Source organism: Rhinolophus sinicus, chromosome 7 (assembly GCF_057876585.1).
Source record: "Rhinolophus sinicus isolate RSI-liver-muscle chromosome 7, RSI-T2T, whole genome shotgun sequence".
In the NCBI taxonomy this organism is placed as follows: domain Eukaryota; kingdom Metazoa; phylum Chordata; class Mammalia; order Chiroptera; family Rhinolophidae; genus Rhinolophus; species Rhinolophus sinicus.
The window spans coordinates 52,529,940-52,553,576 of NC_142507.1; the positions used below are offsets into that span (position 1 = coordinate 52,529,940).

At 40.2% G+C, this 23,637-nt stretch overlaps 1 protein-coding gene across 5 annotated transcripts in view; it reads right to left on the bottom strand.

The window, feature by feature from the left end:
* POGZ (pogo transposable element derived with ZNF domain) overlaps nucleotides 1-20,189 on the bottom strand; it is a 40,314-nt gene extending 20,125 nt beyond the window's left edge. The window contains exons 1-3 of one of the 5 annotated variants that reach the window (XM_074319207.2): nucleotides 19,800-20,189; nucleotides 6,816-6,940; nucleotides 5,684-5,842 (exon numbers count right to left, since the gene is read on the bottom strand). In XM_074319207.2, coding sequence (XP_074175308.1) covers nucleotides 5,684-5,842; nucleotides 6,816-6,939 — 283 coding nt within the window. In that variant the 5' untranslated portion in view covers nucleotide 6,940; nucleotides 19,800-20,189. Of the gene's footprint in view, nucleotides 1-5,683; nucleotides 5,843-6,815; nucleotides 6,941-15,212; nucleotides 15,235-19,799 lie in introns of those variants that run through there. The other 4 variants (XM_074319208.2, XM_019740008.3, XM_074319209.2 and 1 more) reach the window with 4 other exon arrangements.
* Nucleotides 20,190-23,637: the final 3,448 nt, after the last annotated feature.

The following is a 23,637-nucleotide window of genomic DNA, read 5'->3' on the forward strand; positions in this document are numbered from 1 at the left end:
TAAATACACACACACACACACACACACACACACACACACACACACACTATAATAAATCTGCATGTACCCATCACTGAGTTTCAACAATTATCAACTTAATGACCCATCTTGTTTCATCTATACCTTCCACCCACTTACCAGCTCCCATATTATTTTGAAACATGTTCCAGATCATAGCATTTCATCTGTAAATATTTCAATATATACCTCTAAAAGAACTTAAAGAGCGAGTATCAATACCATTATCATTCCTTAAAAAATGTAATAATAATTCTGTGACTATAGTTGATAACACTGTATAATAAATTGAAATTTGCTGAGAGTACAACTTAAATGTTCTCACTCCTCCCCCCCAAAGATAAATATATGAGGTGACGGAGGTGTTCATTAACTAGATACTGGGAATCCTTTCACAACATACGCGTGTATCAAATCACTACCATGGACACTTCAATTGTATCTTGCAATTGTATTTGTCAGTTATACTCTATAAAGTTAAATATATAGTAAGTCTTTTTTTTTAATTTATTTGGGTGACAATTGTTAGTAAAATTACATAGATTTCAGGTGTACAATTCTGTAATACATCATCTATAAATCCCATTGTGTGTTCACCACCCAGAGTCAGTTCTCCTTCCATCACCATATATTTGATCCCCTTTACCCTCATCTCCCACCCCCCTTACCCTCTGGTAACCACTGAACTATTGTATAGTAATTCTTTAATATCAAATACCAAGTCGGAATTCAAACAGACGATTGTCTGTAATTTTTAAAGAGTTTGTTTGAATCAGGTTACAAAAGGGTTCCCAACAGATATTCAACTGATAGACATATCTCTTAAGTCTCTTTTCATCTATATACGTAGGTTCCCCACCCATCTTGTTTACTCCTGTACAATTTATGGCGGAAAAATATTGACTAAACAAAAACATATATTTTCTATTCATTATTTCAACTGCTATGGTAAAAAAAGAAATTCTGTTACTTATCTAAGCCTAAAAATTCTTAAGATAATCACTGACTCAATATCCCAACTAAATACAGGAGGGGAATGATGGAAATATTTTGCATTATGTGAAATCAACCAGTATTAGCAAGTCTTGAAAGAGACCCTGTTCCCGTGAAATCTGCACCAACTCTACTATTATAAAGAATGTCAACATGGGCATTTTCTGCAAATATTCTCTATGACACCAGGGTCATGTTTAAATTTTGGTGGGTCGTTAGGACTTTTCCAAAAATATAGTGCAAACAAAAAAGTGGGTTTCTAAGCTCAGATTAGGTTCATGATGCAATTGAAAGTAAAATCCAGCCTATGGCAAGTCACACTAAGTAAATTATACTTATTTATCATTTTTAATGAATTATTTGAATTTGAATGAATTCTAATATTCTAATGAATTTTTTAAATGATTTCTGAATTCTTATTAATTCTTTTCTCAAAGAAATTCTAACAATTTGAAGGTCGTACAAAGTTCTAGTTCTGGAGAATGAAAGTGGCAGTGAGAATCGTGAGGCTTAAAAAGCCTTTCACAGAATTATCCAGCCAATCAATCTCCTGCCTCTAAGTTTACTCTCAGCGCCCAAACCAGGCACCACAGCCATAAACTGATTAAATAAGGGAGGGAGATCACAGCAGCTTCTCTCACAGTATGTTCTGTTCGTTGGACAAATCTGAACGTCTTCATTTTTTCCTTCATTCTTTTAAGCTCACTTACACAGTCTTAAAACCCTTAAGAGGGCTAAACTGGAGTTGAAATGAGCTAAAGAGGGATGAAAATCCTAACTTGTTCTGCATTAAGAAATTTATCAAATTAAATTCACATCTTTCACAGCTCAGAATTAAGTACTGGTTTATTTTCCTTCATAATGTTTCTTTCCAATGCAAACATATGATCAGTCAAAACTATAGGACTAATTTCCCAGGGCTGAGTGACAGATTATGGCAAAAAAAGAAAAAAAAAAATAAAAAAAAAAATATATATATATATATATATTCGAAATTTTATTCCTGACACTTTCTTACACAAACAATACCCCCTAAAGCCAAAAACAGCTTTACTGAGATATAATCCACATGCCATATATATCACCCATTCAAAATGTGCAATTCAGAGGTTTTCAGTATAGCCACAAGACTTGTGCAACGATCACTATTTAATTCCTGAATATTTGCATCACCCCAAAAAGAAACCTGCACCCATTATTAGTTATTCCCCACTCTCCTCTCTCCCAGCCCTGACAACCACTAATCTACTTTCTGTCACCATGGATTTGCCGATTCTGGACATTTCATATAAATGGAGTCATACAATACGTGGCCTTTTGTGTCTGATTTCTTTCACTCAGCACTATGTTTTCAAGTTTCATTCATGTTACAGCATATATCAGTATTTCATTCCTTTTTTAGGGCCTAACAATATTCCATGGTATGGCTATACCACATTTTGTTCACCCATTCAACAGCTTAGGTTGTTTCTACGTTTTGGCTATAAAAAAATAATACTGCTATGAACATTTGTGCGCAAGTACTTGTGTGAACATATTTTCAACTCTCTTGGGTATATAACTAAGAGTAGAACTGCTGGGTCACATGATCACTCTATGCTTAACTTTTTGAGAAACTGCCCAACTGTTTTCCATTTTACATTCCCCTCAGCAGTATGTGAGAGTTCCAATTTCTCCATATTCTCACCAACACTTGCTATTTTCCGTCTTTCTGATTATAGCTGTCCCAGCAGGTACAAAGTAGTTGTGGTTTTGATATGCATTTCCTTAACAACTAACAATGTTGGGCCCCCTTTTCATGTGTGTATCGGCCATTTATATACCTTCACTGGAGATGTGTCTATTCAGATCCATTGCCCCAAAAATTGGATTATTTGTCTTTTCATTACTGGATTGAACTAGTTCTTTGTATAGTCTAGATACAAGTCTCTTATCAGATATATTATTTGCAAAAATTTTCTCCCATTTTATGGGTTATATGTTTTCACTTTCTTGATTGTGCCCTCCCTTTGAAGCATAAAAGGCTTATTACATTTTTATGAAGTCCAATTTATCTAATTTTTCTATAGTTACTTATGCTTTTGGTGCCCTACCTAAGAAACCACTGCCTAAGTCAAGGTCATAAAGATTTACACGTTTGCCTTTATAGTTATAGTTTTAGCTTTTACATCTAGGTCTGTGATCATTTACAGTTAATGTTGGTACTGGTATGAGGTGGGGGTGGGAGGTACTTCATTTTCATCAATGTGGAAAAAAGCATTCAGTTGCCCCAGTATAATTTGTTAAAAACAAAACAAAACAGACAAACAAAAAAACTGTTCTTTCTCCATTGTATAGGAAAGGATTTTTTTTTTTTAAACTATCACTCTCCGTGGGACAACAGGTATTTTGGAGTACAGGTCAAAACTGTGTCCATCCCCACACCCTCGCCCCATTCATTGTTTGGAAATAGTTTTATCTTAATTATACTTTAACATGTGATTCACAGAGACTCTTATATAAAACTTAGGTTATGAAGTGTAATGAACAACAAACACCACCCAGTTTCAGACTAGACCATTTTAAATATACCCATGTGCTCCGCCTACTCTTTCCGTCCCACACACATAAAAACGTTCCTTAAAATCATGAGCCAAGTGAATGCCTTTTAATGTAGAGAGTGCAAGGAAAATAAGAGACCCAGATAAATGACAAAAGCCAATCAATGCCCCAAAAGGGACAGTCTTTTAAAATGTGATTACTGGAGGAGGTGGCTGTTGGGAATCAGGAGCCAGAATGGTTTTAAAATGGGTCTTACAGAAGGGTGGGGAGTAGGGGGGCGGGGGGAAAGACAGCTTTTTAGTTTCCAGAGAGCCTAGTGCGCTAGGTGAAATAATACTGAATTGCTGAAAAGGTATTCTCCCTTGCTATGTTAATAATGTAATAAGTAGACAATATATCAATACAATTAAACGAAAGGCTTATTATATAGGTGAACTGGGTTGTAAGAGGAACGTTTTGTATCCACTCTATTGTGAAGTCTTATCCCTCCATCTTATCCCTATGCTGGCATCCAAGAGTACCTGATAAAAAAGTTACAGACCATATATATACATATATATACATATATATATATATATGTATATATATGTATATATATGTGTATATATATATATATATATATATATATATATATATATATATATATATACTGGACCTATTAATGTGTGCTTATCTATGCATGCACAGTTTTTGGAAGAATATGCAGACATATGTAACTGTGGTTATACCCATTTTTTTTTAAACCATGAAGTTGGGTTAACATTTTATTTTGAATACTAGCAGTTTCTGAAATAAATGAAATCAATTTATATATACTGTATATTTAAAAATTAGTACACAGGCCTGAAGAGGGCTCGGGAATCGAGTCCATTCAGAGTCAAGGGGACTAGGTCATGTCAGTGTGTCATGAGATGCTCATCACGGCCTTGGAACCCTTGGATCAAAGAAAAGTTTAGCTAAACTGGCTGCTAATAGAGCTTAGACAGATTATTTTAAGAGAACCCAAGGACAGCAATAAAATACAGTGGAAAGGCCACAAGCTTCCAAGTCTACATAATTCAAGTCCAGTTTAGTCAGTAACCAATTATTTGACCTTAAGCAAATTGTTTAGACTTTCTAGGCCTCAGTTTCCACATCTGTAAAAATGAGAGAATTCTCTAGTGGTGCCTCATCTTTACATATATATGAAGGTCCTTATTTATAAGTTGAAAAAATTTCTAATTATAAGTTGAAAAAAATTCTAAGTGCTTTCCACATGATAAAAATCATACTTTCAGTGACCAGAGATTGAGAAAATATGGGGAAAGAGCTGCTGGCGGTCACTTCTTTAGAGCAACAGATTAGGACAATCTGACGCTGTCTTATCAAATCTTAAATGCCCGACCCAGCAATCTCACTTTGTACTGCAGATGTGCCTACATAGTGAGTGATATAATGCCCGAAAATGTCCACATAGCACTTTGTATTTTTAAAGGAAATAAAATAATAAAAAATAAAGTCCTTTTTAGCAGTGCAACAACTCTATGAAGGTGCTTCTTGCAGTTTTGAAGCTTGAGACATAACTTGCCAATAACTCACAGAGTGTAGAAACAGTCATCAGAAACAAAATTAAAAAAAAAAAAAAAAAAATCAACACTACACAGCCTCTCTAGTCAATAAACACACTAAAAACACTACTCTTTCACCATTTCCTTCATCTAGGCAACCACCCTACCCTATTTTCCATACCCAGGAACCACTAACCAAATGAACCTGCCAGAGAAAATACAGAACAAAGCTGCCCTGGGGGAATTCTTACCAAACTAGTGGCAATTAAAAAAAATAAATAAATAAAGCAGTCAAACAAAAAAACAAAAACCCCAGATCTCTTTAATAGTTACGAGTTTTGGGTTTACGTTTTCTCTCCTCGGAGTGACCAGCAGCCAGATCGGGCGGCACTGACTTGAAACAAGCCACATGAGTTCAGCACCAACTCAGAAGGGACAGCACCACCTACTGATGGCTTCCCGATGGGGACTGTTGCTAAATTCCCTCCCACTAACGGAACCACATCTGTGCCTGAGAACGAAACAGGCGCAGCTGCTCCTACGACCTCTGGTACGCTCGCGCCCCTCCCAATAATCCCACTTACCATTGTTGTTGGCAATTAGTGTGACAAGAGTCTTCTTTGTACTGTCGCTGTTCTGTGCCCCGCTGCTACTAACGGTGGTGGACGTAGAGAGGTGCCCGGCCACAGAGGCATGGGCAGCGATGGGTACTGGAGCCGAGACTGGCTGCTGGCTCACAGAAACTGCGGGGAAGGGGAGGCACAGTCACTTGGAGGCAGGGACAGAGGACACTAAAGGACACTGTTCTACTCTTCCCTTTGCATCTTGTTGTAGGTCTCCATAGCCAAAGTTGCCTGCTTTATTCGTAAATCCAACCGCTCCTGTGAATTCTCCTGCTTGTCCCTCACTCCACCAAGCAGACAGCATGGCTTCTTCTTTGTCTCACATTTCCTGGTCAGTGAACGCCCAAGCTGACCGATGGGGATTTTAGTGTGTTGCTTATACAGAAGCAAACCTTGAGGACTCAAAGGTTTCTGATCACCACTGCTGGTATTCAGAGCCATGCACAGTAAGCCGTCCACAATGCCCTGAGCCGTGTCCCGTCTCAGCCCAATCAATGGCCAGGAAGAGGAAAATACAGAGCAATGGGTCCAATGTGGGGGTCCGGTGGGGGGGGGGGGGAACTACCACCCACTTTCTGAATTCAGGGCAACCCAGAACTCGACCCTGCAATATCACCTTGCTGAAAGAGAAGCCAACAAGCCTAAGCTTGTAAACTGTCCGTGAAGGCAGACACAAAGCAAGTTCTGCTCGGCTCACAAATGAAACCAAGTTCAAGTAAAACACACAAAGGAAAAAAACCCCAAGACTATGTATGGGAACCTGTGATTTGACTGGGTACACAGATGAGCAATGACACAACCACCACTCTGCATTCTCGTCATGTATCAATCGGTAAGAGGATTGCTAGATGTTTGGCAAACACTGGTTAATACGAGGCTCAATGTTTTTAATGAATTAAATATTGTGCTTCCAGCTTTATGTATGAGGAAACCGAGGCACTTATAGATCAGAGCATGGAAAATAAAGGTGGTCCCAGCGCCACAATGAGGCATCCCCGGATTCTTACAGTCTTTCTCCACCTCACACTTTCTTAGCAAAAATGCCGTTCAACGGAGTCAATTTAAACAATGTAAGATCAAGCGCTTCCGTTACCTGTAGTAGTTTTATCCACGGAATTATAATCTTCTACTACAGAATCCTCAATGACATCACTGATCTTCTGCCATGGCTCCAGCTCCTCCTCCTCACATTCCATAAACAGGTCGGTGTCTGCCATGCTGCAAGAAAAATGATGAAATAAGATATTGGCCTCAGAATGGAAGAAACTGTTTTGTACAAAATATAGAATCAGATTCTTGAATCCATTGGTAACCATTTCCTCTAACCTCCTATTTTCAAGGGTCCAAATTCATAACTCTTATTCTTGAAAAAATTTATTGTGGAAGAATCCACAGCAAATTCTTCAATAATTAGGATTATAAAGATTTAACCTATAATACCCAGGGTGGGATTAGGGTAAAGTGAATCATGCAAGTGCATGGCTGGATCCTGTCTTTACTTAAAACGGATTATTTCATTATGAGATTTTTTGTATTAACATTGAGCTTTTAAAATGATACATTCAAATACTATTTCTCTTTATTACCGAGCCTTTCTGCAACTTCTGAAAGTCTGCACCCAAGATGAGAACCTCGTCACTTGTCACATCAAGTCCCAGCCCCACTGCTATTCTGTATGCCCCACCATGATTCTAGAGTCAGCCTTTAATTTGAAAACACTGCCAAGGTGATGCTTCTTTTAAAAATAAAGCCTACATCTCTTCAATGTAAAGACAGAGCTTTTGCTATTCTGCCCTCCATATTAGTTGACTAAAGGTCAATTTCTTTTCCTTGGAATGGGAGTAGCATTACAGCTCAATGTTCAAACAAAGCCTTTAATTTAATGCAAAGGGTCTCAGAGCCCTTAGTGTCAGCAGTAAAATTTTCACCATGCCCTAAGTCAAAAGCAAAACAAAACAAAAAAAAACAAAACAAAACGACCAACCTAAGTAATTAGGTCCATATGATGATGGACAGCATTCATTTGTGAGATGCCCAACAGATGATGGCATCAGTTTCCTTGAAAATTTAAAATACCCAGGCAATGCCTCAGTGAGTTAGCAAGCTATAGCCAAATACCCACAGTTTTAATGGCTCAAGTGCTTAACTTGATTAAGTGGTCTCTAACCCTCTTATTTTAATTATTTTGGTTTTCCCAAAACCACAAAGGGGAGAAGGAATGAGCATGGAAAGAAAAAGATTTAAAGTATCAACTTTAAATTTCTCAGTTTTGTATTTAATTTATGTACACAAAGGACAATGCAAGCCAGAAACTGAATTAAAAAGAAACTAAATCCATATCCCAGTCACTCTGAGCCAAAACTACAAAACACACACTTCTATATTTTTCAGTCTAATTCCACTTTCGAAAAAGATCACACTCAAAACTTATTTCCTAACTACTTAATTTTTACACATTGTTCTTTGCTGTATAACTTTCTGTGAGGCCGCAGCCAACAGACGACTAACAGTGATTAACGCATAAATATCAAACACTCAGCAGAATGAATATAAACTATGGATAACCTCTACAGATGGTTTTCAAGGATCTTCTTTCAGCTCTGACCAGCTGCAAGCAAACTCTCCATACATATGCTGAACAATCTGTAGAAAATTTCCTTTGGAATAGGACAGTTATCTAAATGCAAACTGTGGTTTTCAATGTCATGCCTGTGGATATTAAAATATTTGCATATCCAAAAGGCTGGTTTTTTATGTCAAGTATATAATATTTTAAGTTCACATTTTATTTCGTGAAAGAATTTTAATAAGAATATTGGAGTTTCTTCCATCTTACCAAAGTCAAATTATGTTATTCCTCCCACGAAAAAGGTACTCTAAGAAACAGAGTGGGAAGGGTAGATTTTGAAAAGATAGCAAAGAAGGATGTTTGTGTTCTAACTAGTTTTTAACAAGTGAGAAGGAAAAATAACTCCTCAGGTAAATGCTTTGCTAAGAAAACCAAGGTAAATTAAAAGATTCAAAACTGAAAGAAAACTCAACTTAGAAACTATTTTCAAGTGTTTTACAGCAAAGCAGAGGGAATTAACTAAGAAGGTTTCTCAATTCAGAAGACCATAAATCTGCGACTGAGCCTGTATCACGGACTTACACCCAAAACATCTTTGAAAGACACCAAAACCAAGTTTTCAGTTAGCCCTCAATTCTGACCTAGACTCTTTTCTCAGAACGTGATCATTCCTTTCATTCCAACATCAATAGCTCAGAATCCAAAAATTGAACTCTATCAAAATGATGGCCAGGCCACAATAGATCTCAACCTACTTTAAAACTTTAAAAATGAAAAATGAAAATTTAGCATCCTTCTTGTAATTTTCCAGTTATGAAAAAGAAATCATCATTAATATGATGAAATGCTGTATTTAATATCTCCACCAGATGTTCAAGAAAAACACACCATCATTCTCTGTGAGCCACAGCATACAGTCACTTTTTCACTATTTCTGTTCAAAGGAGACAGGAATTACTACGTAAGCAGTACTAAAACGTACAGATCTTCCCAAACTATTGTTCTACTCATGTCCAGCATCTTTCCACACCAAGCCTTTAACTTAATCTCTCACAAGAGGAAACAAACCACCTGAGATTTTTTTCTCTTTCCTATTATTTTGCTGTAAAGGACAAATGCACCCATAGACTTCTTCTCACTAAAAACCAAAATTATGTTGAAATGCAATCCTTACTCAATTGAGGGACATTTTTATTTCTTCTGAGAAACTGTAGGTAAAAGTGTGAATTTCAGAAATTAAAGCCCAGTAAATAGGGCACTGTGCTATTTATTATACATCAAGGGGAAAACTTGGATGGGCAGTGAATTTAAGATTTATTATGTAACCAAGCGAAGGGGCAAACTTTCATGATGTTACAACTACGAGTCTCTGTATCAAGATTGTAGTGATTCCATTTGTGTTGGTTTTTTTTTTTTGGTTTTTTTTTTAACTTTTATTTATTTAAATGTGTCTTTCCAGGACCCATCAGCTCCAAGTCAAGTAGTTGTTTCAAACTAGTTGTGGAGGGCGCAGCTCACAGTGGCCCATGCGGAGATAGAACCAGCAACCTTGTTGTAAGAACACTGCTCTAACCAACTGAGCTAGCCAGCCCCGTCTTGCTATTTTTAAGGTGAGATATACATTTTAATGAAATACAAAAGTAGTCAGACATGTATCCATCATCCAGCTTCAAAAATTATCAACTGAAAACTAATCTTGCTTCCTCTATGCCCCCTTCTCCTTCCTATTATTTTCAAGCCAATGCCTAATATTACATTCATAAATACAGAGGGTACCAAAAAAATGTACACATCTGAAGAAAGGAAAAAACTGCATTAAAATTGTCATACTCAATCCACACCGATAATAAAAGATGAATACAAGTCATATGTATACATCTTTTTGGCATCCACAGTATTTTTGGCATGTAGCTCTAAAAAATGAGGACTTGAAAATCACAGTACCATTACATGCCTAAAAAATGGAGAGTACCTTATCAAACATCTAGTCAACACTCAAATTTGAAATTCTCTCAAATACCAACTTTTAGTTTATTGGAATTAGGAGCCAAACAAGGCCCACATATTATGACTATTTGATAAGATTCATGAGTCTCTCATTTATAGGTCTTCCTTCATCTCGTTTCCCCTTGCAATTTATTTCCTGAAGGACCCAGTCACCTCCGGGCGTTTCTACAGTCTGGATATTGCTGCTCACACACACAGGGTATTAACATGTGCCTTTGTCCGCGGCACATCCCGAGTGATAGCTGGATCCAGAGGCATGACTGCACACAGGTCCAACTCCCTTCTCCCTCTAAGACCACTCTTAAGGGTGGTGTTTTCTTACAGCAGGAGGCATGCTCAATGTCTGGACACACTCATTCTAACTTTGCCATTCCTTTTTTTCTTAATTGGAATGCTTCTACAAAAAAAAATAAAAAAATAAATCTAGTATTTGGTCACCCTGTGATGCAATTCATATAGTAAGTCTTGATTCTTCCATCTTGCTCGATCCTTTCCCTCTATTTATCAGTTTTCAAAATAATGAGTCACTGCACTAGCATTACCACAAAGTGACCAATAAGCTTGTTCTTAAATTATTGTTATGCTATCACAGATTTAAACACCTTCTGATCCACTGCAGTTATCTTCACTGAGAACTCTAAGTGTCCTATTTTGGCCAGTGAAAGCGTTTTCAGTCGGCTCCTGAGTCCTGACACAAGCTTTTGTAGTGTTTGATAAAGTCCTTGCATCTGATAAGACGAGATGTTCCAGGCTCATCTCACACACGTACATTTCCTGCCCTAGACCAGGAATCAGCCACTTTTCCAAGGAGCTCTGATTCCTTTTGGTGGAATGATATTCCAAGGCCACAGTCCAGATGCCAGGGGCCTTTCTGCTCACTTTAAACATAAAATTATCTCTGTAACAACCCCAACTATTAGTTGGCTATCTTCAATTTCACTCCTCTGTCATTTGGCAGAAAAATTCCACATCCACAAATAATATTTGTCTTAGAAACTTTAAACAAAATTATATTTTCTTCTAAAATTCTTGAGATGTTTCAGTCTTATAACTTACATTTAAAAATTCTCATTACTTCCACTCTTACCCTTCCGTAACTGTATGTATTCCCTTTCCGTTCCTGTCACAAGATGCCTAGATCATTTTCATGATTACATATAGTTTTAAATTTTTAGGGGCAATCAAAGGTTAACAAAGAAGACACATTTAGTTTAATCAAGTCCTTTAGCAAGTAACTACTTTTTAAAAAACTGTCTTGGGCAGCCGAATGGCTCAGTTGGTTAGAGCGGGAGCTCTCAACAAGGTTGCCGGCTCAATTCCCGCATGGGATGGTGGGCTGCGCCCCCTGCAACTAAAGATTGAAAATGGTGACTGGACTTGGAGCTGAGCTGTGCCCTCCATAACTAGATTGAAGGACAACGACTTGGAGCTGATGGGCCCTGGAGAAGCACACTGTTCCCCAATATTCCCCAATGAAAAAAAATTAAAAAAACAAAACTGTCTTTTCTTGAACCCTCAGGATATAGACAGATCACCTCAAAGACACCAAACAAATTTCTCAATTACTCCTAACAAAAATTTTATCCATAACACATAGCTAATAAAGTTCTTTTCCAAGTAAACTAGGAGGTGGGGGTGGGGAACAGATAAAGCAAAAGGCCTAGACCTTGACTTACAAAGGAAGAGCCCATTTCTACCTTCAATAAACTTTCCAAGACAGCTAAAAACTTCCATCATGCTTGCGTGTCCTCCAACACAGACCAGGCACAGCCCAAGCTGTGCAGCACACCTGCAGAAGGGGCTGGGTTTGAGAGCTGTCCACAGGTGCTAGGACGGGGAACCCAGTGAATACAGGACATCATGAAGGAATCGTCACACGTGCCAGTGGACTTTATCCAACTTGGTGATACTAGAAGAGGATACTAGAAGAGGTGTTTGCCCCCAGAAATCATCTGGCAAGGTCTGGAGGCATCTTTGGTGGTCATAACTCGGGGTGGAGGTAGGGAGAAGTCCTACTCGCATCTATCTACTGGGGAACGACGAGGGGTGCTATTAAACACCCAATCACGAACAGGCCAGCCAGGGACTTATCTGGCCCAGAATGTCTGAAGTGCGAAGACTGAGAAACTCTGATCAAACTGAATGGGGAAATTAAAAAAAAAAAAAAAAAAATCACGCCACATTCCATGCATAAAGAACTATCATTGAAAAAAAAAAAATGTATCTTCTCTGCAACAGAAAGGATGAGTGGAACAGGTTCCTACAAATTGTTCGAATGGTGAAAACATTTTTATAAAACTCATATACATCTAGTTTGTTTCACCCCATAATCATCTACCTATGAAACTTGATTTTACCTTCCTATTCATCTGATGACTTTTGTGCCTTTCTTGTTCTTGCTCAACGACATAATTTCCCCTCATAAAACTGAAGCTTATTAGTTCTCCAAAGTTACGGTTAATATTGGTATTTGTTATGACCAGTACTGACTGGTGAATAATTTTTGTGAAAATAACTTCCCAAAGACCTTTATCTAATCGCCATTTCTAAAATTTTTGGTTGTGAGCCCTTTACAATTCCTCTGTGGGTTGCTTTTCTTAAATAGATCACGTCTTTTTGCCTCTTCAACTTTTCTGAATCATTTCCGGAGGGCAGTGAACCAGTATCATGATACCAACCTATTTCTGTGTTTTTCTCAACGTCTCATTGTTATGCTTGAACTTAGTTACAGAAGTCGCTCTACATATCAAAAGCCAATGGTGAGATCAGTAATAAAGTTAAATGGAAAAATGTTGACCAATAATCCAAACTTTGTCATCAGCTGTTTGGTCTATGACTTGTTCTTTTATAAAAAGCAAACAAGAAAAGCCATTGACAATAATGTTTATCCTAAATGGAAAAAAGCGTTTAAATTTGACTTCCAGTTTATAGGAAATACAGCAATACAAGACTAGGTTAAACACCACCACAAGGAAATAATGAGATAACGCCAGAAGGTGAGACATTCTATAAAGAAATAATCAGACAAATGCAGAATATGAAATACTACAAAACATGGTCTCTTGGGGTGGCCGGTTAGATCAGTTAGAGCGTGGTGCTGGTAACACCAAGGTTGCTGGTTCGATCCCCACATGAGCCACTGTGAGCTGCGCTCTCCCTAAAAGAAAAAAGGAAAAAAAGAAAAAAAGAGGTCTCTTTACACACACACACACACACACACACACACACACACACACACACAGTTAGAAGACCAAACTAGATTAAAGCAAAGAGACATAATAAAATGTAACATGTGAACCTTTATTGGATTCTGGTTCATAAAAAAGCTGTAAATGATAGTTTGGGGATAATTAGAATATTTGAATATAGACTACAGGCATACCTCAATTTACTGCGCTTCGCAGAGAATGCATTTTCTATAAATATAATAAACAGTTTGTGGCAATCGTGCATAGAGCAAGTCTGTCAGAGCCGGGTTCCAACCGGCTCAGGTGCTGGGTAGCATTTTTTTCAGCATTACAGTGTATTTAAGTAAGGTATGCACGTTTTTTAGACATAATGCTACTGCACACTTAATAACACACTACAGTATGTGTAAAGATAACTTTTACATGCACTGAGAAACCCAAAAATCCGTGTGACTTGCTTTATTAAGACAATCTGAAACCAAGCCAGCAGTGTTTCTGATGCACGCCCGGAGATACTAGATGACATCTGGGAATTATTTTAAATTTTCTTAGAAAGGATAATGGTATAGAGTCATGTAGGAGAATGTATTTATTGCTAGCAAATGCATGAAAGTGTCATGCCTGTGACTTTCAAGTGGTTCAGCAAATACACAGATATTTTGGCATTTTCTTATAGACGTCAAATACGCCCACATGTTAAAAATGGTTGTGTGTCGGTGGAGTAGGCACCCCTGTAGTATTTGGTCACCTTTTGTACACACATGAAATTTGCTTAATAAAAAGTTGGGGGATCAGGTGAACAAAAGTCTGAGGATCTAATGTAAAACATGGCCAACGTCTGACAGTTGGTAACTGTATCATAGAATTGAAACCAATTTGCTAAACGAGTAGAACTTAAATGTTCTCACCAAAAAAAAAAAAAGAAACGTGAGGTGATGATGTGTTAATTAACTAGATGGGGGAATCCTTTCACAGTGTACATGTATATGAACTCACCTTGAGGTATATTTAAATATCTTACGATTTTGTATGTCAATTATACCTCAACAAAGCTGAAAAAGCTGGGGAGAAAAACTACTTACTCATATTTTGGTTGTCATGTTTTATACTACTATATTCTGTCTTTGTCTTCCTGCCATTTACTAAATCAAACTGGTAGTTTTGCTGGTTGAATTTTCGGTTAACTTGTCCTTATTTCTAGGAGCAGTTTTCACATAGATTGCATATACACATTTCTTAAGATGCGGCACAATAATGAAATATTAGAAAAAAGAAACGAATCTAAGGTGGGTTATACAAGCTACCAAGAAGGAACGGTAAGATAAGGTCAACACTGCCCTCTTCAATTAATCCAATCCCTGATGTGACATGTTGGTAACCTACATGGTTTCTGTGTTTTACAGCAATAACTGCACTAGTGACATGCTTCTGTGCACCCAGTAGGCTTTACTCAACGCTGCAGCTCATACAGCACTATTGGCAACCCCCATAGCCTTTTAAGTTTTTGGCATTCATCCTTCCATCCATAATGTGGGTGAACCAGATACATACCTTTTTAGGGAGGAGTGGATTGTATCTTAAATGCTGGCAAATAGGGTGGTCTATACTCAGGTCCTATGTAATCAGGTAGTCAGTAAAAGTCTATGTAATTGAAAAGGCAAGATACAAGGAGACTCTTTACAAATGATGTTATGTAAAAGCAGCAGAAAGAATCCTGCAGATATACCTGTCGGTCTACTTTTGCGGTATTTAATAGGCAGCAAATGTTTGCTTATCTTCATCTCAAAGAAGATTAGGAAAACATCTGTTTTCTACCAAAGCTTCCCACAAAGATTTGGCTCTTGAAGCTTTGAATTCCTTTAATTTGCCTGATTCTTTCATAGCTGTAGAATAAATACCAGGAACAAACAATTCAGAGTCTAACATTTCCAATTCACTGCTAGTACATACCCGCCCATAAATCAAGATAAAAAGAACATATGGAACAGGAAAAATGTTTTAAAAAACAAAAAAATTGAAGAATACCACTCTCTTGCTTCAGGGTGAGAAATAAACAATACTAATCCTCAGAACAACTGGCATTTGTTTTCAAGTTACCTCAATTTTTGGATTAATTCCAGAAAACCTATAGGGCTGAATCATTAATACGGCTATAAAACAAAATTACTGTTAAGCCTGTAATAAGCAGCTTTTATTTATCCAATCCATTGTATGGCCCATTTTGTCCCTCACAGGATGTTACATACAGTATTCACAGTGGATCCTTAAAAAGTCTTAATCGTCTAATATCCCCCAACACAAAACACTTCCCACTTATCAGGCAGCAAAGTTATCAGGAAGCACCCAAATATCAGGAATGTGCTGTTTACTAAAACAACTAAAGTAAGCATTAAGTTCCCTATTTTTAAAGAGTTTACTATTCAAGAGTCCCTCTCCCAAGAAAAGCTTTTCTTCACTCACAGTTGGATGTTGTCTAAACTCCATTTCTGCTCCCTGGATTGCATCTCACTCTGGTAAATATCAGCAATACGTTAGTCTATTTCCCGTCTCCTCTCCTCCCCTGCCTTACAGGTAAAAACGTTTTTGTGGATATGGTTTACTATCAACAAAGCAGACTGTCAAATCATCTATCCAAGTCTTACCATATTGATACAACAAAGACCCCCAACCAGCTCTAGGGTCTGTAATTTAAATCTCCACCTTCAACGAAAAGACATACATGATAAAGATTCATTATCTGGAAGTATATTTTACCGTGATATGGCCAGGCATTATTACGTACTTTACATTCATATCTCAATGATTCTCACAATTTTATGCCCTAAATACTACATTTTACAGGTGAGGTCAAAATGGAGGTTTACAGAGATTAAGTAACTTGCCCAAGGTTACCGTTAGTAAATATCCCAGCCAGGATTCAAACCAAGCTTTTTTGCTCTAGAATTCTCCCCCAACTCACTGCCTCTTCTATTATTAACTCCAACTGACATTTTGTAAGTTCTCCAGATGTTCTGGCATGGAGGCAAGTTTGGATGATCTCAGGAGAAGCAGAGGACAGACCCTTGTTAAAAGTCTCTTGAAAGTTTTCTTAAAAATTTTTGGTCTCAGAACCCCTTTATACTCTTCAAATTATTGAGGACCCCAAAGAGCTTTTATGTGGATTATATCTTTTGATGTTTACCATATTAGAAATTAAAACAGAACAATTTTAAATACTTAGCAATACATTTTTAAAAACCCATTACATGTTAACATGTTCAATTAAAAATTACTCTTTTTCCTCAAAATAGCAAGGAGAGTAACACTGTTTTTGCATTTTTGCAAATTTTTTATGACTAGCTTAATAGAAGGCAGATGGATTTTCATAGCTGCTTCTACATTCGGGTACATAATGAAGACCTGGCCTCACACAGCTAGTAGGAAAAGGGAGAAAGTATTCTAGAAACCTTTCCAGATAGCTGTGTATATTGACGCAATACTAAAACTCAACAAATGGTAGTTTCTTAAAGGATAGTTGCGATCTTGGCATCTGAAACCCTATCAATGAACTTTTTGTACTTTGCTATATTAAAATCCATTGGTGTAGCCTGCATTTTGAAAGGATTTTTTACCCATGGTGATTCTGAAACATCATGCACAGGTCATTTGGAAAATACGTATTTACTGAGCTATGCCCATCTTCCAAATGTTGACATCCATCATTATACAATATTTAAAAAAAAAACCAGTCATTCACATTGCTGTTATAAGAAAAGTTTTAAATACTGGGAAACTGTCAAACTTGAGATGTCAACTTTTAAAGAATTCTAATTTTCACCCTCAAATTTTTATCATTGATAACAAATACTGTCAACTGTTTTCCTGGAAGTAACAAGCTCACTTCATTAATTTTCAAGAAAACATCCGCCACGCACTCAAGTGTAAAAAACTAGCTTGTCAGTCGTTCTTTCAAGTAAAAATGTTCCATGAAACATTCAGCTCACAAGTCAATCTCACAAGTGCTTTTCCTTATGACAACGATCACACCGTGGTAGGCAGTATAAGTGTTTTTTGTGTAAATTCATAACGAATGATCCCTCTGATATCAAAAAAAGGTTAGCCACCTTGTTGCAACAAGTTCGCGAACTTCATTTTCCAACCCCGCACTTCCCAATTTATCATCGATTCTTTTTTTTTTTTATTAAATTTATTGGGGTGACAATTGTTAGTAAAATTACATAGATTTCAGGTGTACAATTCATAGATTCTTAAAAAATTAAAAAGATGTACTCGAGGGCTGAGATTTAATAAAATTAATCACTTTTACTGCTTCATCAAGGACGTTCTCAAGTAAGCACAAGAGTTTCACACCACTTCTTTGCTTTGTGCTAAGGCACCGCCAGTAGTTTTTACTGCTTTTGGACCACGAGTGCAAACATCAGCAAAGAAAATAAACAGCGTCTTAGTGTCATTCTGAAAATTGTTGTCCTCACAGCTCCCCTGAAAGGGTCTGAGGGGGTCCCCAGGGGTCAGTGGACCACTTTCAGAACGGCTTTCCTAGATTATACCACTGGTTCAAGGTGGAACGGAAACACTACCAAGATCCTGTTCCAGAGTCTTCATTCCTTAGTTCATTTAGTTTTGAGATACACCCCCAACATAGCTGGTATGTTATAACCATAATATAGGAAAGGGGCAGGAAATCAAGGGCACAGATTGCAATTTAATTGTTTAAAGATTCTATTTTGAGTACCTTTATGCTACACCAATAGTTCTCTGTGCGGTAGTTATCTTAAATCTCAGCTGAAGGACAGCCGGTTAAAAAAGTAGAGGTGACACCTCCCTCCCCATCACACCTAAACAGACTTGGGGATGAGGTCCCCAAAATGGCACTTTTTAGCAATCTCTAAGGTACTTTTTATGCACCCCGAAATTAACAACTTTTGTGCTAAGTGGTTCGAATTCAAAGTCCAACCTCCAGACCCAAGAGCAATAGGTGGTTTGAAATTCAACATCGTTCACCAAGAAACAGCCCTCTGTTGCCCCTCCTTTCCCCTTCATCTAGGTGTGAAAATTCCTGCGAGTGAAACTCCATTCTGTTTATGCTAAAAGTCATCCTTGTTACTTCCTTTAGTTTGAGATACACCTTCGACATAGCTGGTATGTTATGTGGGGTTTTGAGCTGCGGTGGGAGGTGTCTACACAGGGTAGAAGCCTATTCTGAGATAGTACAATCTCAATTTGGTACCTCAAAAATGAGACTGGGCTCAACGATTTACAAAGCTCTTCAGCTCCACCTTTTTCTGGGCAAAGAATGTGCACGACTAGTGAGCAGAGAAACGTGTTATCCCCAGTTTGAAGGCATCCCGCGTCTAACGGGAGAAGATACCAGGACAACTCGCAGAAAGGAGGGAAAGCAGGTGGACCAACCTCACTCTTCTATCGGTGCTAAGAATCCAGAGAAAATAGTCCCTAGAATAAACATGGCGCCCACCGCGGCAGGATATAATAATCGGGAAAAATAGATTTTTCCGCCTCATCCCATTTTATAAATCACGGCGCCATCCCAAAGAAATTTTGGGGCCGGGGGAGGAGACTCGGGAAAGTAACTGCAGTGAACTAAGACTTGGGATGTGCTGTTGGACCAAGCGGAGATTACATAACCCAGAGGAGCAGCTAAGCCATCACTCCGCTTCCTCCTCGCGCTCAAAAAGAGCGCCCCACTCGGTGCCCGGGGTGAGGGGGGCGCGGAGGGCCGAGCACGCCCCCGCCCGGGGCCGGCACCCCCGCCCCCCCGCCCGCCTCCCCGGCGCGGCCTCGCCCCCCGGCCCGGCCCTCCCGCCGCGCCCCGCCGTCTCGCCGCCGCCAGCGCCCCCGCCCCTTCCCCAGCGGGCAGCCGCCCGCGCCCGCGCCCGCCCACTCCTCCGAGACGCCTCGCGCCGGGCGTGCGTGTGGACGTCGGGTGTGTGCGGGGCCGTGGGGCGCGAGTGCGCGCGCGCGCGCCGCGGCGGGCGCCGGGGGGCGGGGGCGCCGGCAGGCAGGCAGGGGCCTCCGCGGCCCGGTCCGCCGCGCGGCTCTCGCGGCTCGCGGGGCACACGCACTCACACACGCGCTCGCGCGCCGCGCCCCACGCCCGCCGCCGCCGCCGCCGCGGGCCGCGCCGCCACTCACAGGGGGGCGGGGGCGCGCGCTACCGGGCCCCCGCCCCCACCCCTCGCGTAGCCGCCCCATCCCCCTCTCATTGTCTCGCCTCCGAACGCCTCGCCGAGCGAAAAGATAACGGAACCCCCGGGAGAAGGGGGTGGGGAGAGAGAAGGCGCTCGCGCTCACTCACCTCCCGTGGTCGTCGCCGCCGGTAGTCTGACCCGAGGAAGGCGCCGTCGCCTTAAAGGGACCTACACCCGGCGCCGGGAGAAGGGGGTGGGAGCAGGGGAGGGAACGGGGGTTTGGGGGGAAGAAGGGAAAGAGGGGACCGTTCAAAGCTCGTCTCCCTGAGGGTGCAAGGAAACCTCCCTCGGGTTCGAGTGATTTGAGGTGGTTTTTTTTTCCCGAGGGGGGCGGGGGGCCCCGAGGGAGGGGGTGGGGGGGCCAAGGAATGCGGCTCCGTGTACGGGAGCTGGCGCGGGGGAGAGAGACGCCGACTCCCCCCACCGACCCTCTCGCCCCGCGGAGGGATACGGCTCGTCACTTCCGCCCTCCCCTTTTCGTGGCCTTTCAATTGGTTGGGGCGCCTGGGACGTCATGGGCTCATCCTAACCCCTGCCCGGGCTTCTTTTCTAGTCAAGTTTGCCTGGGCCTGCAAATAAATAAATAAATAAAAACATTGGAAAAAAAAATAAAAAATGAAATAATAATTAGCTTCAGAAGCCATATCTAAATTTTGGTTAGAAAAATGGGATTTCCAAAGAAAATAGTCCCCAATTCACTTGCCTGGACTTTCCAGGGAAATTTTGGGCATCTCCCCACTTTCTACCCAAGGCTTGTACCTAATCAAGAAGGGAACCTCATGCCACAGGCCAGATGGTGAGGCCCAATGGCACCAACAACTGTCATTTGAACAAAGGCAGCAAAATGGCACTCTTCCTCAAGAGATTCAACCAATCAGCCTTATGGTAGTAGCCATAAGTGAAGAACTTTTAAAAGCCATTTTACCCTGAACTCTTCTGGATTCTGAAAAAAAGCCACACATGATGGCTTATCAGGGTGATTCTTGTGTGAAAACTGCTTTGAAACCATTGTGAATAGACTCAGCTAAGACCCTCAATTCTAAGAAACCGTAGACTCCACATTTGTGCTTTTTGCTTCAATCAAGGCTGAGATAGGTTGGCCCAAAGAAATTGCTTAGTCCATTCAAGACCATCCACCTGTTATTTTCCCCAGACAAAAACTAACCTCTTTGCCAGGAAACTAAGAAAATGTGTCCTTTCTTACCTTCCGAGATGATAAAACGTTAATATTTTCCTTGGCTATTTGAGGAGGATGTTGCTTTCTAAGCAATACACAAACATTTGCTCCAATCCAAATGCTAAATCCAAGTACTTGGTGCAAGGTTGGGGAGATCCAGAATCATATTTTTTCCTTCTCTTAACATACACACTGCACTCAAACCACCAGACTAGGAAAATAAGCCGTGTAAGTGGGCATTCCACATTGCATACCCATGTGCATGAGTCCCCATACCACCATCCATTCTTATTCCACTTCATCCCATTTCATACCAAAAACGTGAGTGATTTTCAGTAGTTATTCTCAGAAGAACTTCATTATCTGAAGGGAACGAAGCACCAACCTTTTGAAAATGCTTCTGAAGCCTTTCCAGACCTGATCTGGAGAAGCCTATGGTGAGATTATGGAATCAATCAGCAGAAGACAAATTCTACATGAAGCTCTAATCCCATTCTATGCTTTCCTGCAATAATTATTGTAACTTATTATAATGTAATTTGCCTCTGAAATAGTCTTGTTGGAACATATATTTTGTCACGCTGTGAGTGCCAACTTACGCTCTCTGCCAATGAGGCCTAGCCCAACAGACTGGACCACACACTGTTGACCAATAATCTTTCGCATACCATCCTGAAAATGCATCCTGCATCCATTCACTCAACAAATATTTATTGAGTACTTGCTATATGCCAGGCACGGTTCTACGTGCTGGGAATACAGCAATAAAGAAAACAAAATCCCTAAACTCATGAAACATCTTCTAGTGAGGAGAGGCATACAATATACTAGGTGGGTGCAAAAGTAATTGCAGTTTACAAGGTTAAAAATAATTGCAAAAACCGCAATTACTTTTGCACCAACCTACTACACAGAAACAAAGTGTTCCAATATCTATTGTTTGATAACAAATGGCTCCGAAACTTACTGGCTTAGAACAAAAACAGTTTTATTATTATCTCTCACGGCTGTGGGAGATGGTTAGACTAAGCTAAGCAGTTCCCACTTGGAGTCTCAAGCAGTAGCTGGGGCTGAAGTCATGTCAAAAGCTTCCTCAAAAGTCTAGAAGTTGATGACTGTTGGCTTGGATTGCAGCTAGAGCTGTTGGCCAGAACAGCTGGCTGTTGGTCTCTCAATGTGGCCGGGGCTTCCTCATGTCATAGAGGCTGAGTTCCTAGATTGTGTGGACTGAGAGGACCCAGCAGAGATTGTATGATTTTTTTGTGACCTAACCTCAGAGGTCACATAACATCATTTCCACCACAGTTACAGGCCCACCCCAATTCAAGGCAGGTGGGGAACATCTCTCAAAGGGAGTGGTAGAAACATCACATGGTCAGAAAAGTGCGTGGAGTGGGAAATCTTGTTGTGGCCATCTTGGAAAATGAGATCTGCCACACATTCTGTAAATAAATATGTAAATGTGATGTGGTGATAGATGCTGTAGATGGGGAACAGGGCAGGATAGGGGGAATTGGGAGTGTGAAGCGGGGGTGGGGGATGGGCAAATTGTTACTTTTATGTGGGGTGGTTGGAGAAGGCTTCGTCATTAAGGTGATATTTGAGCACAGATCTAAAGAAAGTGAAGCCAAGTTCAGCTTTCCCTCTTAGTGAAAGTGAAGCCATTGGAAGATTTTGAGCGGAGGACTGACATGACCTGGCTAACACTTTTAAAGGATCATTCTCGCTGCTTCTAGAGGACAACTGGTAGGGGCAAGGGTAGCCACAGAGAGCCAGGTTGGGCGGCAAGTGCAATAATGCAGGTGAGACACGTTGGTGGCCTGGACCAGGGTGGGAGCTGGGGACTTACTACTCTGTGACCCGTTTTTCTATAATGTAGCTTGTGCCTTGCGAGACAGTTTTGACTCGTAATGGCTAACAAAGTGTGTGCGAGTGATGGTGCTATGCCTGCCGCAAAGAAACAAAGAAAGAATATTGTTCTGAATGTTAACATGGGAGTTTTGCAGGGACTGGAGACACCTTTGAGGAATGAGTTTGGGGAAACAGGGTGAAGGTGAACAATCAGGGAATGGAGTAAACTCTTTGACATTATAAAACGTCCCCCAACTGTGCTACAGTCTGGGAGGACTTATCAACGGTCGAATGGCTGGGGCAGAGTCATGTATAACTTCAGAGGATGTGAAGAAAACTCTATCACCTTGCACACTGGAGCGCCATCTCTAAGCGTTCCCATTTCCAGAAACATATTCCCCATGCAAAGGAGGAAATGCCCATATTAATTTGGACAGAGCTGGGACGTGTTCCTGTCTTCAGCTAACACACAAGTTTCTAGAGTGAAGTAACAGAACTGATAGCTGTGATCGCTTTTATGTTTGAACTATCTTGGTAGTCATGGGAAACCAAAGCAGCAGAACCAACGACCTGGATGGAATCCTTAGAAATCCATTCGCATGCGCCTCTATAACATAATGGAGAGGACTCTGAAAGCCAATCCCGACTGGCCTATTGAAGAAATGGAACCCCATACTGCTGCTGAAAAGCTACCCCAGTCTTCAGTAGCCAACTTAGAAAAATTGAATCCTCTCCTTATGAGTTTCTTAGAAAGAAGGTCAAAAGTTAATGGAAGTACCAAGTTGGGCATTTCCCAGGTAGGTAGCAGGAGAGTGTTTCTTTTCTACGGTTTATGGAAACACTTATTTGCTTCCTTGGCTTATGGTTTCTGCCACGAGTTGAAAATTGGAACCACCTGTAGCTTGGAGAGTGTCAAG